A 14,968-nucleotide genomic window follows, 5' to 3' on the forward strand; every position below is an offset into this window, starting at 1 on the left:
TAACCACGTGGGCCGCGGAGTGGACGCGTGGCGAATTCAATTCTATACATTTTGATCGCAACCGGGCGGCGCGAACGGTAGATCGCGCTGCACGCGTCCAGTACGCGACCTTAAGGAATTCCTGTTACCACTAGTACAACTCAAATTTAGTTTATTAACTACGACATGAAAAAAAAGTACAAAAAAACAATATCCAACGGAGTGGGCCCAGAGAAAATCGCTGTTAAAATTATAATATCACAGTCATTATTCATATTCATTAAAGTTATACAGTACCATTATTCGTAACATCAAGCTTATTAAAACCACAATTTTAATGGTATTGTAGAGGTTAATATCGGTGGGCGGTCGGCGCGAGAAGATATAATAATAGTGATCAATTTAATAACAGTAGCCCTCGTTCTGCTAGATTGATTTAAGGGAAGTTTAACAGTTTGCAAACATAGACATAAGTAAGGGTGGTTAGATTATATCTATCAACATTTTTTTGAGTCTGTGTGGAAGGAGAAGAGTCGTGGAATATAAGGGAACTAATACATTCTATTGACTCTTCTCTTTTCGCGAAGACTCTACTACAAAACTTTAATTCTTTGAAGGCAACAAAAGGTCTTCAATGCAGACATCATAAATTAGTAGTAAAATAGTTGTTAAAATTTACAGCAAAATACAGTTCACATGTAGTTTCTTTTTTCTAGTTATTGTCCAAACATTTGCCTAGGTTATATTTCGGCTAACAATTTGTCAATGTGACTTAAGGTTCAGTTTCATTGGTCGATCGGCCCGCGTGTGGGGTTCAGGAGATTTCGAAAACGCATACCATTATGAGTTTCACTAGTTGTTTGTCGGCGATTCACCGCACGCTATCGACCAACGAAACTGAAACGAAGCATCCCGGATCACTGTCACAGGAGCGTAGACCAAAAGTCAAAACCGGCAGTTCAACCGTTGGAGGGTTCAGAGTTCCTGTCTTGGCATTAGAACAGAGCATTCTGAAACGCTTTAATGATTTTAATTATTACGAAATGATTTTAATTTTATGGCACAGTTTTGGTTTAAGTTGAATACTTTCTGATGTCGTTTTAAGACAAGGTTCATTTCCTCTCGTTACCACCAAATCGTTACCGGCGGTAAAAACAAATTCCAGCAATGACACTCCAGTGAATTTGTAGCTTCTCTGCGCTTCGCAGGTTCGAAATCACAGCTCGTTCGTAAACGTGAGCTTTAGAAACCACCTTTCCTAATACAGTTCACTCGTCGGCGTCTAATATGGCCGCACGGCAAGTAAAGCCCGCTGGCCAACGTGGAGCCGGTTGTTCCTACGTGGAGTGGTGTGGGCTACCGCTCGGGGCAGCCGGGCGCCCAGTGTCCGCGCGCGCGGCAGCGGAAGCAGCGGCCGTAGCCGCCGTAGTAGGCGCCGGGGAGCCCGGGGACGTGGCGGCGCCGGCGGCGGCCATGCGCACCAGCTGCCCGTTCGCCATCTGATTACATCGTAATATAAACCTCAATAATACCAAAGGTCCGGCCCCGGTCCCTTGAGACCGAAAGGCCTCTACGATTGAAATTATGGAACCTCATTAAATGTGATTTAAATTTTAGTGCTTTTCTTAACTTTGTCTCTGTAATTGACCACATTGCAACTAAGACCTAAATCTGTGCTAAAAAGTTCCGTTATTTTACCTCTATTATTAACCCTTTTCCAGGCATAGTACGATTTATCGACCACACACGCGCCATTAGAATTTCAAATTTAGCATTCCGATTTAAGGTTCAAATTAGATTACACTTTCAGGAAATGTTACTTGTCTTCAAATGAATCATCAAAGCTGGATTAATTGGAATATATTTGGATTTTTTGGGAAAACCTTGTGAACCTAGATTGATGCGGCCTGGAAAAGGGTTAAAACGAGTCTTACTTATTACTTCTGTAATTGAATGGAGCGAGCAGTAAATACATTTTTATTAACAATGATATCTTTATTTCAAAACTATTCAAATCTTTTATTGTTACCAGACTTCATTTTATTTATTAGGTATCTACAGTTTGACAGACTTAATTTTATTTGTTAGGTATCTGCAGCTTGAGGCTCTAAATGATAGTGCCGCCCGCTCGTGACAAACCAAGTAGTCAGTCAAAAATCAACAAAAAAGTCCGAATGATGGACCACTTGTACACTCGTGACGAAGATCGCGAATAATTGTCAACATAACAAGCTGAATCGCTGCTTTATTTTTAAATGCGTCTAAAATTCGACTTTTTCTCCGTTTTATTTAACTCCATTTTCGATTTCTGTATCGTGATTGATATTTATAGATTTGTTGCACGATTTGTTTCTGCAACTTGTTCGTTTTCGTTTTTTCTTTTGAATTGCTTTGAAAAACAAAATTAAAAATACTCGAGCCGCGGCAGTGAATATGTACAGCACCATTTTGGCTGTTCAAACTGATTGAAGGACGCCATCTTGCCGAGCAAATTGGCTCGGTTGAGGCAAACGTGCCGAGGCAAAAGTTACACCAGCACGCGGCCGTGCGAGGCCCGTCGTTTGCCGCGCAAGGAAACTTCCTCGCGAGGCTGCTCGCTCTATGTAGACCAGCCTATTAATATAACTAAATAAATCCACGTAAATTCATGAACATCAACGTAAGATTTGTACTGAACTATCAAAGTTTTGTACGTGTGGTAGTAAGTGTAATTAGAGAAAGCTTAAGGAGCCTCACCCTGACCACGTGGAACACCTGCGGGCGCTGGAAGTACTCCCGCAGCGCCTCCAGCGGCACCCGCGGCGGCGGCGCCCCCCGCGGCAGGCGCACCGCCCGCAGCACCGTCGGCGGCGGCGGCGACGGGATCCAAGTCAGATCCACTGTCGGAATCGGAGCTGGACGAGTAGTGGCCGCGGTAATCGCGGAAGAAGCGCCCGCCGCGACCGAAGAATACGTCGAGGGGGTGTTCGTAGTCGCTGCAGGTAGTAAAATAAAAATGAAATAAGTTTTTTGACAAAAAAAATCATTTTGATACGAGCTTAAGCGCCATCCCTACACTATATTATTTATAGCTTATACCGTGTCGGCGTCTAGTCGGCTCTATAGCTGCCGCAGCGACGCCATTTTCAATTAAATGAATGGCCTTAAATCGCTGAGGCGCCGCGTGCGTTTTCCTTGCCCGGGCGCGCCGCCTCGGCCGAGGCACGTATACACTGGCTGTTTTGTTCGCGAGGAAATTGCCTCGCGCGTATGCTCGCTCTGTTTGGACCTGCCTATTGGTCAACATTAATCGAGACTTTTCTAACGAACCTAAACATAGCTAGCTTGCATTGTTTTATCTGCCGGTCTTCATCATCAGATCAGATGCTACCACAATATTGCATTATCGCCCAACTTACATATATTGCATGTGAAGTTTCAACTCAAACGAGTAACAGCAAGTGGGTCTAATTTAGCTTGCTTTGATTACAGGCGACGAGGCAGACGGAATGAAATAAAAACTTGTCAAAATAGGTAGTAAGCTAATAAGACAAGGATCTGAGCTCACGAAATGTTCTAGACGGTTGACATTTCCAATCTTTTCACTATTTCATAACCTAAAACTGATAATGACGTGACGAGGGAAGGCTATATGATGAGGTGATTAAGCTACTATAGTAAAACACGTGACCAAGTTCAACACTGATTTATTATATCCAAATGTAGAGAGACACAGTAATTTACAAATATAAACGTAGATAATATACTACAGTAACCTGAACACCATCCAGGCATTGTTAAAAATACATTTCCATACATTTTACTAATTAATTACATAATTACTATACGATATTTTTTGCTCTATGTACAATTTTAGTAAACTAGAATATTAGAAATTGATAAACCCACAGATAAACTCATTGTTGAGTTGCTTACATGATTATAAGATTTACCATAAATTTTATTGAATTAATAAATAAATAATAAAAATAATCCAACAATACTTAAAATTTTCATTGAGAATTATATGCCTACCTATACACAGTTTTTACGAAACCTACGTGCGAAGTCTGTGGAGGGAGAAGTGGAGCTGATTGTCACAAACACACGTAACCTTACGCAATATCGCTCATTAATGCAGCGACAGCCGTTTGAACTAATAATTCATAAGATAGAACGTAGAAAAGCCCACAAAAGGAGGGCAGCACCAGTCGTGCACCTAGCGAATACTCAGTACTCACTCGGCGGGGCCCCAGTCGTACTCGTCGTCGTAGTTCTGGTAGTCGTCCTCCTCCGGCCACGACTCCTCCCCGTCGTCGCTCTCGCTGGCGGTTGAGGAGTCGTCATCTGAATTACCTCCGCTGAGAACAGAAAAGACGTTTATTCGAATGCCTGGGATAAGAATAAGACCCGTGCGCGTTGGAGGGTTATTGCCGCGAAAATCGGGAGTTCGTCAATTGCGGGCATCATCACTCAAATTACGTCAGTGAGAGTAAGAGAGAAGATCACTGCAATTTGCGAATTTCGGTTTTCGCGGTGGAGCCCTTGGTACCTTATAGCCTAAATCAAAAACTAAAACTTGACATTGACACTTCACGCCAATAAGTAGTTTGTTGTCCCCTACAATTTACGCAGTCTATACTATCCGCGTTGCAGGGTCTGTCAACTCTGTCATATTGTGGTCTAAATAATAAACTGAAGTAGCTATTTGTTTTACAAGGGGGCAAAGTTGTTGTTTAACCGCTTCTGCTATGTACCCGAGCAAGCGAAAGATTCCAGGTTCGAGAAGTGGAATCTTGAGGGTTGCGAGGGCTTCAAGGCACGAGGGTTAAGCAAACTTTGCCTCCGAGCGAAACACAAAAATTTTCACTGCACCAACGCGAGCAAAATACTAACTATGATATACAAAAAAAACAAATAAATAAAAAAGCATTCAATCTCATCATTTAAAAATTTTCATCCGATTACTTTGCCCCACATGTGGATAAAATGAAACTTTCTCGTTTGTTTTTAGCCTGGCCTGGGCCTCTACCAGTTGGTGTGGCAAAAATTAATATTTTCGTTTCCCATTAATGAACAGGGGGCTCCTATGCTGCCCCCTTCCCTACTTTATACTCAGTTCTTTTTCCCAAACTAATGGGGTAGGAGCCGATCCTATGAGGTTTGTTGCAGCAACACATAAAATCCCGCGGCTAAATTATCATAGCAATCAAAAAAATACCAGGGTCTAAATGCCTAGTAGCTCCACAAGTAAATATTATATTATGTATTGTTCCGTATAAGGTACACGCTCACATAACATTTTTAATATCGTTGAAAGTTTTAAACCCGATTATGGCAAAACCAAAATGAAATTAATGAATAGAATCAGGCGTTACTTTGCGGAAATCCATATTAATTAAAACAAATAATATTACTTTGCTAATCCGCGAAAAGATAACGTGCTAATCAATCAGTGCTAACCCGTTATACTTACTTGCGTATTTTTACATGCAATTAATATTCCCACCTTAAAAATAAATACGCAAATAAATGTAACAATCCACCACCGAAAGTACAAAATTCAACATGTGTTTCGTATCTCTACGTGGCATCTTCAGGAGATGTTAATGATCCGAAGTCCGACGACTGAATAAAATAAAATAATCTAGGTAGGTCTCTATGTAATGTATTAGTAGTACGTAGGTCTGAATGGTTGTGTCGTGTGTTCCAATGTAACGTCGAAACTACTGAGCCGATTTTGGTGTTGTGAGATTGAGGGGTTGAGCATAGATTTAACATAGGCTACCTTCTTAACTGACCTTCAAGGAAGACTAATATATGAAAACTCCCTAGTCGAATTATGTTTTCAAACGTGTTGCTTGTTAAAACTTTGACATGTACATTAAACGACACAATGGACGGACGGGTGCATGCAGCAAAGATTGTAAAGCATACCGAGTGGTCCCGGCGTAGGAAGTGGTCGCCTCCTTAGCCGCCAGCTCTGCGAACAATACAGCTTCATAAGATCCCGATGTACTAACTAACTATTCTCAAATCCTAGTGGACCACTTAGCAACCAAAAATTGGCACCGGCACTTTACGAAGCGACTGCCATTTGATCTTTGATCCTAAAGCTCGCAAATAAAACCTAGTGGCCTAGCGAGGTTTTCGGTTTGGTTGGTTTTTCTCACGATAATTTCCTTCCACGATCTCCGCCAGCAAAGCAACAAGCGCTTCCTAACAGTTTTTATATCGAATTCCCTAGGTTCGAAACGACTAGTGATTTGCATTATATGTACCTACTATGTTACTCTAAGAATAAAAAAAAACTAATCATATGGCTGTGGATTTTAAAATTCTAATCAAATAATAATATATTTTGTTAAAAATACTGTACATGTGACAAAATGTACTTATATTTCAAAAATAGTAGCTTTTCCTTGTAAAATACTGTACACATCGTGAATCATTCATTTGTTATTATCGTGGTCATCTTTTTTCGTAGAACCGCATAGTTATTAGCAAAACAGTCAAAACAAGGCGTTAGGAATATAAAATTACGAAATTATACTTGCAATGCTTCGGAGCTAACATAAATAATGAAAGGTGACTAACGCTACCATACCCTTGTTAGTAACACAAAGAATTGGGTTAAAAATAAAGAACCAAACAAAATATTTAACGCTGTAAATATGAAGCTGCATTGTTCACGAGACCTTTCCTTTGGATGTTCCAAGCGAAATCAATATTTTTTTAGTTTGGCAAAAACAATTGGTCAGTACAAAAAGGCGGCAAATTTTAAAAATGTAAGTGAGAATGCCGGTCGGTCTCCCATAGAAATTATGAATTTACTGACAAATTGGTATGCCAGACTATTAAATCAATTTATTTCCATATCAGTCGCTCGAATATCATTGATGAAGTTACACAATTTTTTTGGCGGCAAAGAAGTGTAGGCAAGCAAGTAGGAGCCGTCCGTCCTACTACTTATGGACACTTGCAATTAGAGGAGTTGCGCACGTGCCTGAACCTTTAAAAAACCTGTATACTCCTTTGATAATAAAACTCATACTGTAGTTACTCCATAAAAACTCCGCAGAAGGACGCCAACAGAATCACTATAGGAAATGTAAAGTCCGAGCACGAGTTCCGTGCATCCCCGAGCTGAATAAGCAAGTATGAGAAGGATGTGCAACAGTGCTCACGTGGTTGCAAGAGGGATTCCTATAATTTCTCAGAGGTGGGGCAAAAAGTGTACGTTCCAGGGGTTTATTCCGACTAGTTACCACCAAGTTGTTACCAGTGGTAACTACTGGGATTTTTTTTCCCACCTTTTACCACTGGTAACTACTGGGAAAAAACCCACTAATTACCACCAACACGGTTTGGTGGTAACTACTGGGAAAAAAAAAATCTAGTAGCCAATTTGGTGGTAACTAGTGGGTTTTTTCCCTAGTAGTTACCACTGGTAACAACTTGGTGGTAACTAGCGAGTTTTTTCTCCCCAGCAGTTACCACTGGTAACAACTTGGTGGTAACTAGTGGGAATAACCCGTTCCAGGTTGCGAGGACGCTCTGCGATAATGCTGTATGTAATGGTAGTACGTACCTGCTCTCGCGTTGAGGATCTCTTGCCGCTTTTGCTTCGTCTCCTCTGATGTTTGCATCATTCGCTCGATTAGCGAGTCCAGTACTATGCTCTTGCACTCAGATGTTATGACTGTCCTGTGGAAAAGATGACGTTATTGTATATGGACCATGCACCAATAGCTACAAATACTTCTAAAAGAGGCGTCAAACATCGAGCGAGGCGAGCTTACATCAGCGACAAGTAACTTATAAACACTGTTAAATTAATTGGATTTGCAGAAGTTAAGGTGATGTACCTATGTTGAGAGAGCAGAGTTTTTGAAAAATTGTAGCGCTGTTTTAGACCATCGTACGGTTGCTAAAGAATTAATTAGCAATCTTCAGGCCTTTCTCTAGTAACTTCATCGACTTGAATCCTGATGTTTTGACTTTCACTCCATAGAAAAAAAATCACGAACACAGGTCTAAAAACACTCTTTAAAAATTTGTAATAATTTTTGCAGAGGAAAGATATTAAAATTCCTTCGATTACATTAAAAATTGTTAAAACATTTAAAAAAAAACTAAAACATGACATGCACGATTCTGGGCACGCACAACCATCTCCCTCACGCTTATGATCAGTGAGAGTGAGAGAAGAACCTGATCCTACGGGGCTTTAAGCAGAAGTAAAAACAGCAAAGCGAAATCACTATTAACAATATAATTATTCCCCTAAACGTTTACAACAATGCGGAACTTTTATATTTTTTTATAACTGTAGAACAGAAACAAATACTTTGGAATAGGGAGTATTACTGCAATATTCTGCCGCCAGAGAGCAGCACTAGCATCTAACGTAAACCATAGACCAACTAGACTTATATATACTGTGCCTTAAACTGTTTTTTGAAAACTTTTCACAGACATTGATGCATCAAGGCGGTTTGTTCACAAAGGGCCTACCGGGAAACGCGAAAATCGATATTTAGTTATCTGCGTCTTTATAGCTCGAATATGCAAGTGTGATAGAGAGGTTAGATAACGAAATTTCGATTTTCTTGTTCCACGGTAGACCCTCAGATTGTGATGGATTGTGGTAGTGGCGCTTCCTACGCAGAGTTTCACGTAATATTCCCTAGTGTGATTAAATTCATTAAACCAAATTAACCTGCATATGAGACATTCTCGTATACTTTTCTTCATTCTCGTATATTTGTCAATGCAGTACTTGCAGAAGCTGTGCGAACAGCCCAGGGTCATGGCGTTGATGAAGAGCCCCTAGCTGATGCTGTACTGGACCCTAGTCTGAACATTATATACACACCTGCATATGGAACATTCCCTCTCCACTTCTTCTTCCACTTGCCGATGCAGTACTTGCAGATGCTGTGCGAGCAGCCCAGGGTTATGGCGTTGATGAAGAGCCCCTTGCTGATGCTGTATTGGACCCTGGAATGAACATTATATACACACCTGCATATGGGACATTCCCGTTTATTCTTCTTCCACTTGTCGATGCAGTACTTGCAGAAGCTGTGCGAGCAGCCCAGGGTTATGGCGTTGATGAAGAGCTCAGAACAGATGCTGCACTGCAGCTCTGTTTCTATGATGTCTTCGACGTCAGCAGTTTTGGAGCCCTCGCCCACGCAGGTCACTGTGAGGCTCTCGAGGAGGGACTTCTTTTCGGTTTCTACTGATTGTAGTTGGTGTCGCACCTGGGGAGGAAAGAAAAGTAATCAAGACGATCGCGACTCGAAGGACTGTGCCATATAAGGCTCCCGACAAGTTTGACAACTAGTTCTATATCCCTCCCACACTACTGTCCCGCTCTAATCTTTTCCAGCTGCGCCTGCAGGGAGCTGATGACCTCGCTAGACTGTTCCGCCTGCTGCTGGATCCGGTCGGCCGCTAGCGCGGATGGTTCTATCTCCCTCCCACACTACTGTCCCGCTCTAACCTTCTCCAGCTGCGCCTGCAGGGAGCTGATGACCTCACTGGACTGTTCCGCCTGCTGCTGGATCCGGCCGGCCGCTAGCGCGGATGGTTCTATCTCCCTCCCACACTACTGTCCCGCTCTAACCTTCTCCAGCTGCGCCTGCAGGGAGCTGATGACCTCACTGGACTGTTCCGCCTGCTGCTGGATCCGGCCGGCCGCTAGCGCGGATGGTTCTATCTCCCTCCCACACTACTGTCCCGCTCTAACCTTCTCCAGCTGCGCCTGCAGGGAGCTGATGACCTCACTGGACTGTTCCGCCTGCTGCTGGATCCGGCCGGCCGCTAGCGCGGATGGTTCTATCTCCCTCCCACACTACTGTCCCGCTCTAACCTTCTCCAGCTGCGCCTGCAGGGAGCTGATGACCTCACTGGACTGTTCCGCCTGCTGCTGGATCCGGCCGGCCGCTAGCGCGGATGGTTCTATCTCCCTCCCACACTACTGTCCCGCTCTAACCTTCTCCAGCTGCGCCTGCAGGGAGCTGATGACCTCACTGGACTGTTCCGCCTGCTGCTGGATCCGGCCGGCCGCTAGCGCGGATGGTTCTATCTCCCTCCCACACTACTGTCCCGCTCTAACCTTCTCCAGCTGCGCCTGCAGGGAGCTGATGACCTCGCTGGACTGTTCCGCCTGCTGCTGGATCCGGTCGGCCGCTAGCGCGGATGGTTCTATCTCCCTCCCACACTACTGTCCCGCTCTAACCTTCTCCAGCTGCGCCTGCAGGGAGCTGATGACCTCGCTGGACTGTTCCGCCTGCTGCTGGATCCGGTCGGCCGCTAGCGCTGATAGTTCTATCTCGCGTTTCTTTACGTGTTCCTGTTAACAATGTTTTCAACTTTGTTGTGATATAAATAAAATTGGAAATTGTGTGCAAGTAGATCAAGGTAAGATGACGATCTAAACTTATTAGCAAGAACAAAAAGGTTTGAAAGCGTCTCTGAAGTCTGACCACTATAAATTGCAGTTCAATAGAAAAGACAAATAATGGAAACAAATATGACCGACTTTTTTAGCATTCAATGTATAACCTAAAAGTTTTACGATGATTGTTCTCATTGAAATATTCATTATGAAAATATATTTGAACTAGTAATTGATATAAAACCGGGCAACTGCGAGTCGGGCTCGCCCACGAAGGTTTCCGTACCATTATTTATAAAAACGGCAAAGAAATATGTTTGTTGTATGGGAGCCCCCCTCAAATATTCATTTTATTCTGTTTTTAGTATTTGTTGTTATAGCGGCAACAGAAATACATCATCTGTGAAGATTTCAACTATCTAGCTATTACGGTTCATGAGATACAGCACGGTGACAGACGGACAGACGGACGGACGGACGGAAAGCGAAGTCTCAGTAATAGGGTCCCGTTTGACCCTTTGGGTACGGAACCCTAAAAAAGGGTTCAAATATATAAACTATTGATAAAATCATGGTTGTCCACAAAAAGTGCTCGCATGACGAAGAAATTGAGGTAAATTGGTTTGTTTACAGTATTTTTATTTTCTATTGAACTCCATTTTAAATAGGTTTGACCTTTTATGAAGAAAAGGACAGATGCCAGCCATATAACAACATGAGAGTGCCATTTTATCAATAGTATTATTACCTAAGGGAATCTATTGATTTATTAATAGGTGTTTCATTAGGTATAGGTATATTGAATACCAAACACATAAAATGATGATGGATGACATTACCTCTAAGGTTTGTATGGACTTGCCGGCATCTGCTTCCGCCAAAGCCAGTTTCTTTTCGATTTCAGCACGCTCCTCTATCTATAACAAAATTGTGTCGTCATATTAATATTTAGACAAGTAGATCCTCGATAATCCGGACGGATTTACGTCGAACAAGCGGATTTTCAGAATGCGAATTAATACATTTGGCACAATCATTGTCAGCGCGAGCTGCGGGCTACGAGCGTAGCCGATAACACGTGTTTTGTGCTTTGTGGCGAAAAGCGCCTACAGGGAACCCGCCATGCGGATTGCTGGTAGTGAATGTTCTAATGTCGCTCTGCTACATTTAAATTTCGTTTAAGTATAAAAAGTTACAGTACTGTAAAGACCTTAAATTTCTATGACATCTAATACGGTGTGAGGGCTTGCCCAGGTGGGAATCTTATATAATAGCTAGGTATCGAAGAAAAAAAACTCGTTTTGCTCGTCAGAAACCAGTTTTTAGCATGACAGTAAACTAATTGACACATCCATTTTATCTGACTTGTAATCAATATAAAATAAATAATAATTATTACAAATTTAATAAGAACCACAAAAGCAGCAATACAAAAACATGAACATTATTCCTGTCGAACAATATTGTATATCTGCATGTAGAGACATCCTTAAGACTGAGACGGTGTGAGAATTCGCTTCAGAGTTTCATTGCTGTATCTGATCGGTAGGCTGAATTGGATGTAATGTTACCTCAATAGTTCGCAATTTAAGTAAACTCGCATGTGATTCGCGCGCCGTCTAAGCCTTTATACAGCTTAGAGAAACAGTTTTCTAAATTTGGGATGCAACAAAGAAAGCGCCAACATGGAAAACAAAAGACGAGACTTACTAGTTGTTTTATCTTTGATTTCTCCTCATCGCTGAGTTTCTGGAGCTGCTCCTTCTGCTGGTTGAGGAGTTGTTCCGCTTCCCGCTTCTCATTTTCGTGTAACTCTATCTGTTTTGCGAGATTACTCTTTATACTTTTTAATTCTTCTTCTAACTCTTTTTCTCTGAGTAGTTTCTGTTCTTCTAATTCTTTTAGTTCCTGTATAAATAGATAAAGATTTTTTTTGAGATAAATACTATTAAATATTTTATTGTATGATTTGTGTAACTAACAAGCCCTGAATCTTACATGAAGAAAATGCATTTCGATTTTATTTTGTAAGAAAAAGTTTCTTTGAAAAACTGCAGTCTCTAAAAAGTTCAAAATAACTCAAGCATCAGCTTTATTACAAAAACATGAAAAACTAAGTCAAATCTTAAAGGAGGACTCAAGGACTTGAGTCTTAGCCAACACTAGTGATTGCATTATACTCTATTGTCAAATGGAAATAAAAATAAAAAAAACCTTTTCTTTAGCAAGCCTAAGTTGTTCCGTCTCCCTCCTCAGCGTCTCCTCCAACTCCTTCTTTTCCTTTAGCCGCACTTCTTCCTGCTCCCGTATCCTGGCTTCTAACTTATCCAGCATCTCTTGTTTGGAGGAACTCTCTCGGTTCAGCTCAGATAGGAACTCGTCCCTCTCTTTTAATAACTTCTCTTTGAGAGTATTATTTTCTTGAATGAGTTCTGACTCAGTTTCATTATGTTTGGATATTTGTTCCTGGAATTTGAATAAATGACACTTAAAATGCAACTATTCTAAAAGTACAAGATGTGAGTCTAGAGCCTGTAGTCTCTTGCTATGGGTGAACTCTTTTACATAACTGGCGAAAGTGTGCCAGGAATACAAGTGACACTCTTGTATTTTTTGAGTAGTTACATTTGCCCCAATAGTTGCTATTGTCCTGGCTGACCTTCTTCTTTCCATCCTGTTACCCCCTGCTGGGTGTAGGGCTGATACAATAAAAAAACCCTTGATACACTAGTGTGTGCACTGCACCACGCTTGGTAAAAATGTGTAGCCAGAATATTGAAACTCAGAAGACTGTCAATCTCAACCTTGTAACCCTTAATTAGGGAGTGATAGAAATGGAGGTACACAAGTTTTGATTTTCCAAGTAGCTTTTAAATTGAAAGGTCTGGCTGACTCTTATGTAGTCTAACTGCAGATCTGCATTGAAAGTTCCCAAAAAATTGGATAAAATCATGGAAAATTCAGAAAATTTATCAAGATACAAAGGAAACCTTCATTTTGACCCATACCAAAATAAATTTCTGGAAATTTTCCATGTGGAAATGTTTTAATTTATGATGTTGTTGTACCCGAAGTGTCAAAAACATTCACTTGGTTGCTTGACAAAGATGATTTTTCTTGGAAATGCTGTTTGCAGTGAATCCCTATAGTTTCAGACTTAATAAATGCTATGATTTAAAAAAAAAATTACCATTAAGGATGCTATTTTCCCTTCCATTTCAACTTTAACGGCCGCCAACTGCAGGTCCCTCTCCTCAATGAGCAGCGCCTTCTGCTGCTCCACCTCATCTTGCTGACCTTTCAACTTTTTTATCTGAGCTGCATAATCATCATGCAGTTGCTGCTCTTTTCTACTCAAATCTAACTGTAATTGCTCTTTTAATCTCTTACTAGTAGTCTGCATGTATTTCGCATTCTGGATTTTCTCCTCAATGTGCTGTATTTCACAAGTCTGTGACTCTTCAAATTTCTTTTTGACATTATCAATAAAATCATGATTCTCATCTGTCTCTAGTTTTCTTCTCTTACATGGTGTTGACTGTTCACTACTTGTACTTAGGAATTTGTACACAAATTCATTGGAAGATTCTAGCTTTATGACATCCTGATTGTTTAGTTTGCGCTTTTGGCCTTTGCCTAGTTTGTTTCCATTTACCTCAATGCCAAATGAACTGCAGTCTTCTAATATCCAGTTATCCTCTATTTTCTTAAATACACAATGATCTCTAGAGAGACAAACGAAGGGTATTACCACTGAGTTTTGAAGACCACGACCAAGTTTGAACTGAAAGTTTTAAAAGTTAGAATAAAATATAATGACCATATATGTGTTATTCTACAAGCTATTAACATCTTATCAATGATAACATTGATTGCAATATGAGTATTATTATATGTTTTCGTGTACTTACATCTTCAGAGGTAATTGCGATTCTTTGAAATTTTACAAATTCTGGCTTTAAAGGTTTTGAGGAACATAGTATCGGAAACTGATCTTCCATTTCAAAGATTTATAAAATAGTGTACAGTAAGTACATTTGCATCGATACACACATTTATTGAGTTATTTTGTGGTTATTTTAAAATAACAAATTATGAAAATCCAGTATAAAGCATTGATTCGAAAAACAAAGTCAAACAATGTGTCAAAATAGGGTTACCTGTAATTGAAATTTAAGCGTTCTACAGACGTTGCGATTTATCATTGCGACCAGTTAACAAAAAAGGACGAAATATTGTGAAATACACGTATTGTTATTCAATTTAAATTGGTGTCCAATGGGGACTATTTTTCGCACAATTTGATAAAAATTGAGAATCTGAATGTGTGGCGAGGGTATTAGAATTTTGCGCCTTTTTATAAAGACAAAGTTGGTGTTCTAGAAATATTGTACACGATACACGTTTGTCGACCGGTTTGGCCTAGTGGGTAGTGACCCTGCCTACGAAGCTGATGGTCCCGGGTTCAAATCCTGGTAAGGGCATTTATTCGTGTGATGAGCATGGATAATTGTTCTCGAGTCATGCGTGTTTTCTATGTATTTAAGTATTTATATATTATATATATCGTTGTCTAAGTACCCTCAACACAAGCCGTATTGA

General features: G+C 40.9%; 1 protein-coding gene across 1 annotated transcript; it reads right to left on the reverse strand.

Annotated features, from left to right (window-relative positions):
- Positions 1-1,333: 1,333 nt before the first annotated feature.
- On the reverse strand, positions 1,334-14,514 carry LOC133515395 (uncharacterized). The gene is made up of 12 exons (XM_061847933.1): positions 14,278-14,514; positions 13,557-14,150; positions 12,581-12,832; positions 12,077-12,274; positions 11,206-11,283; positions 10,208-10,321; positions 8,986-9,227; positions 7,550-7,665; positions 5,896-5,941; positions 4,200-4,319; positions 2,716-2,954; positions 1,334-1,478 (listed from the first exon to the last, which is right to left on the reverse strand). The coding sequence occupies exons 1-12, from the start codon at positions 14,365-14,367 to the stop codon at positions 1,336-1,338; spliced, it is 2,232 nt and encodes a 743-aa protein (XP_061703917.1). The 5' UTR covers positions 14,368-14,514; the 3' UTR covers positions 1,334-1,335.
- Between the last annotated feature and the right edge of the window lie 454 nt (positions 14,515-14,968).

Source organism: Cydia pomonella, chromosome 2 (assembly GCF_033807575.1).
Source record: "Cydia pomonella isolate Wapato2018A chromosome 2, ilCydPomo1, whole genome shotgun sequence".
NCBI classification, from domain to species: Eukaryota; Metazoa; Arthropoda; class Insecta; order Lepidoptera; family Tortricidae; genus Cydia; species Cydia pomonella.

Coding starts and splice junctions, on each gene's coding strand:
- LOC133515395 (XM_061847933.1), bottom strand. CDS start 14,367: ATGGAAGATCAGTTTCCGATACTATGTTCCTCAAAACCTTTAAAGCCA. Junction 14,151..14,277: donor TCGCAATTACCTCTGAAGAT/GTAAGTACACGA, acceptor TAAAACTTTCAG/TTCAAACTTGGTCGTGGTCT. Junction 12,833..13,556: donor GGAAAATAGCATCCTTAATG/GTAATTTTTTTT, acceptor TTCAAATTCCAG/GAACAAATATCCAAACATAA.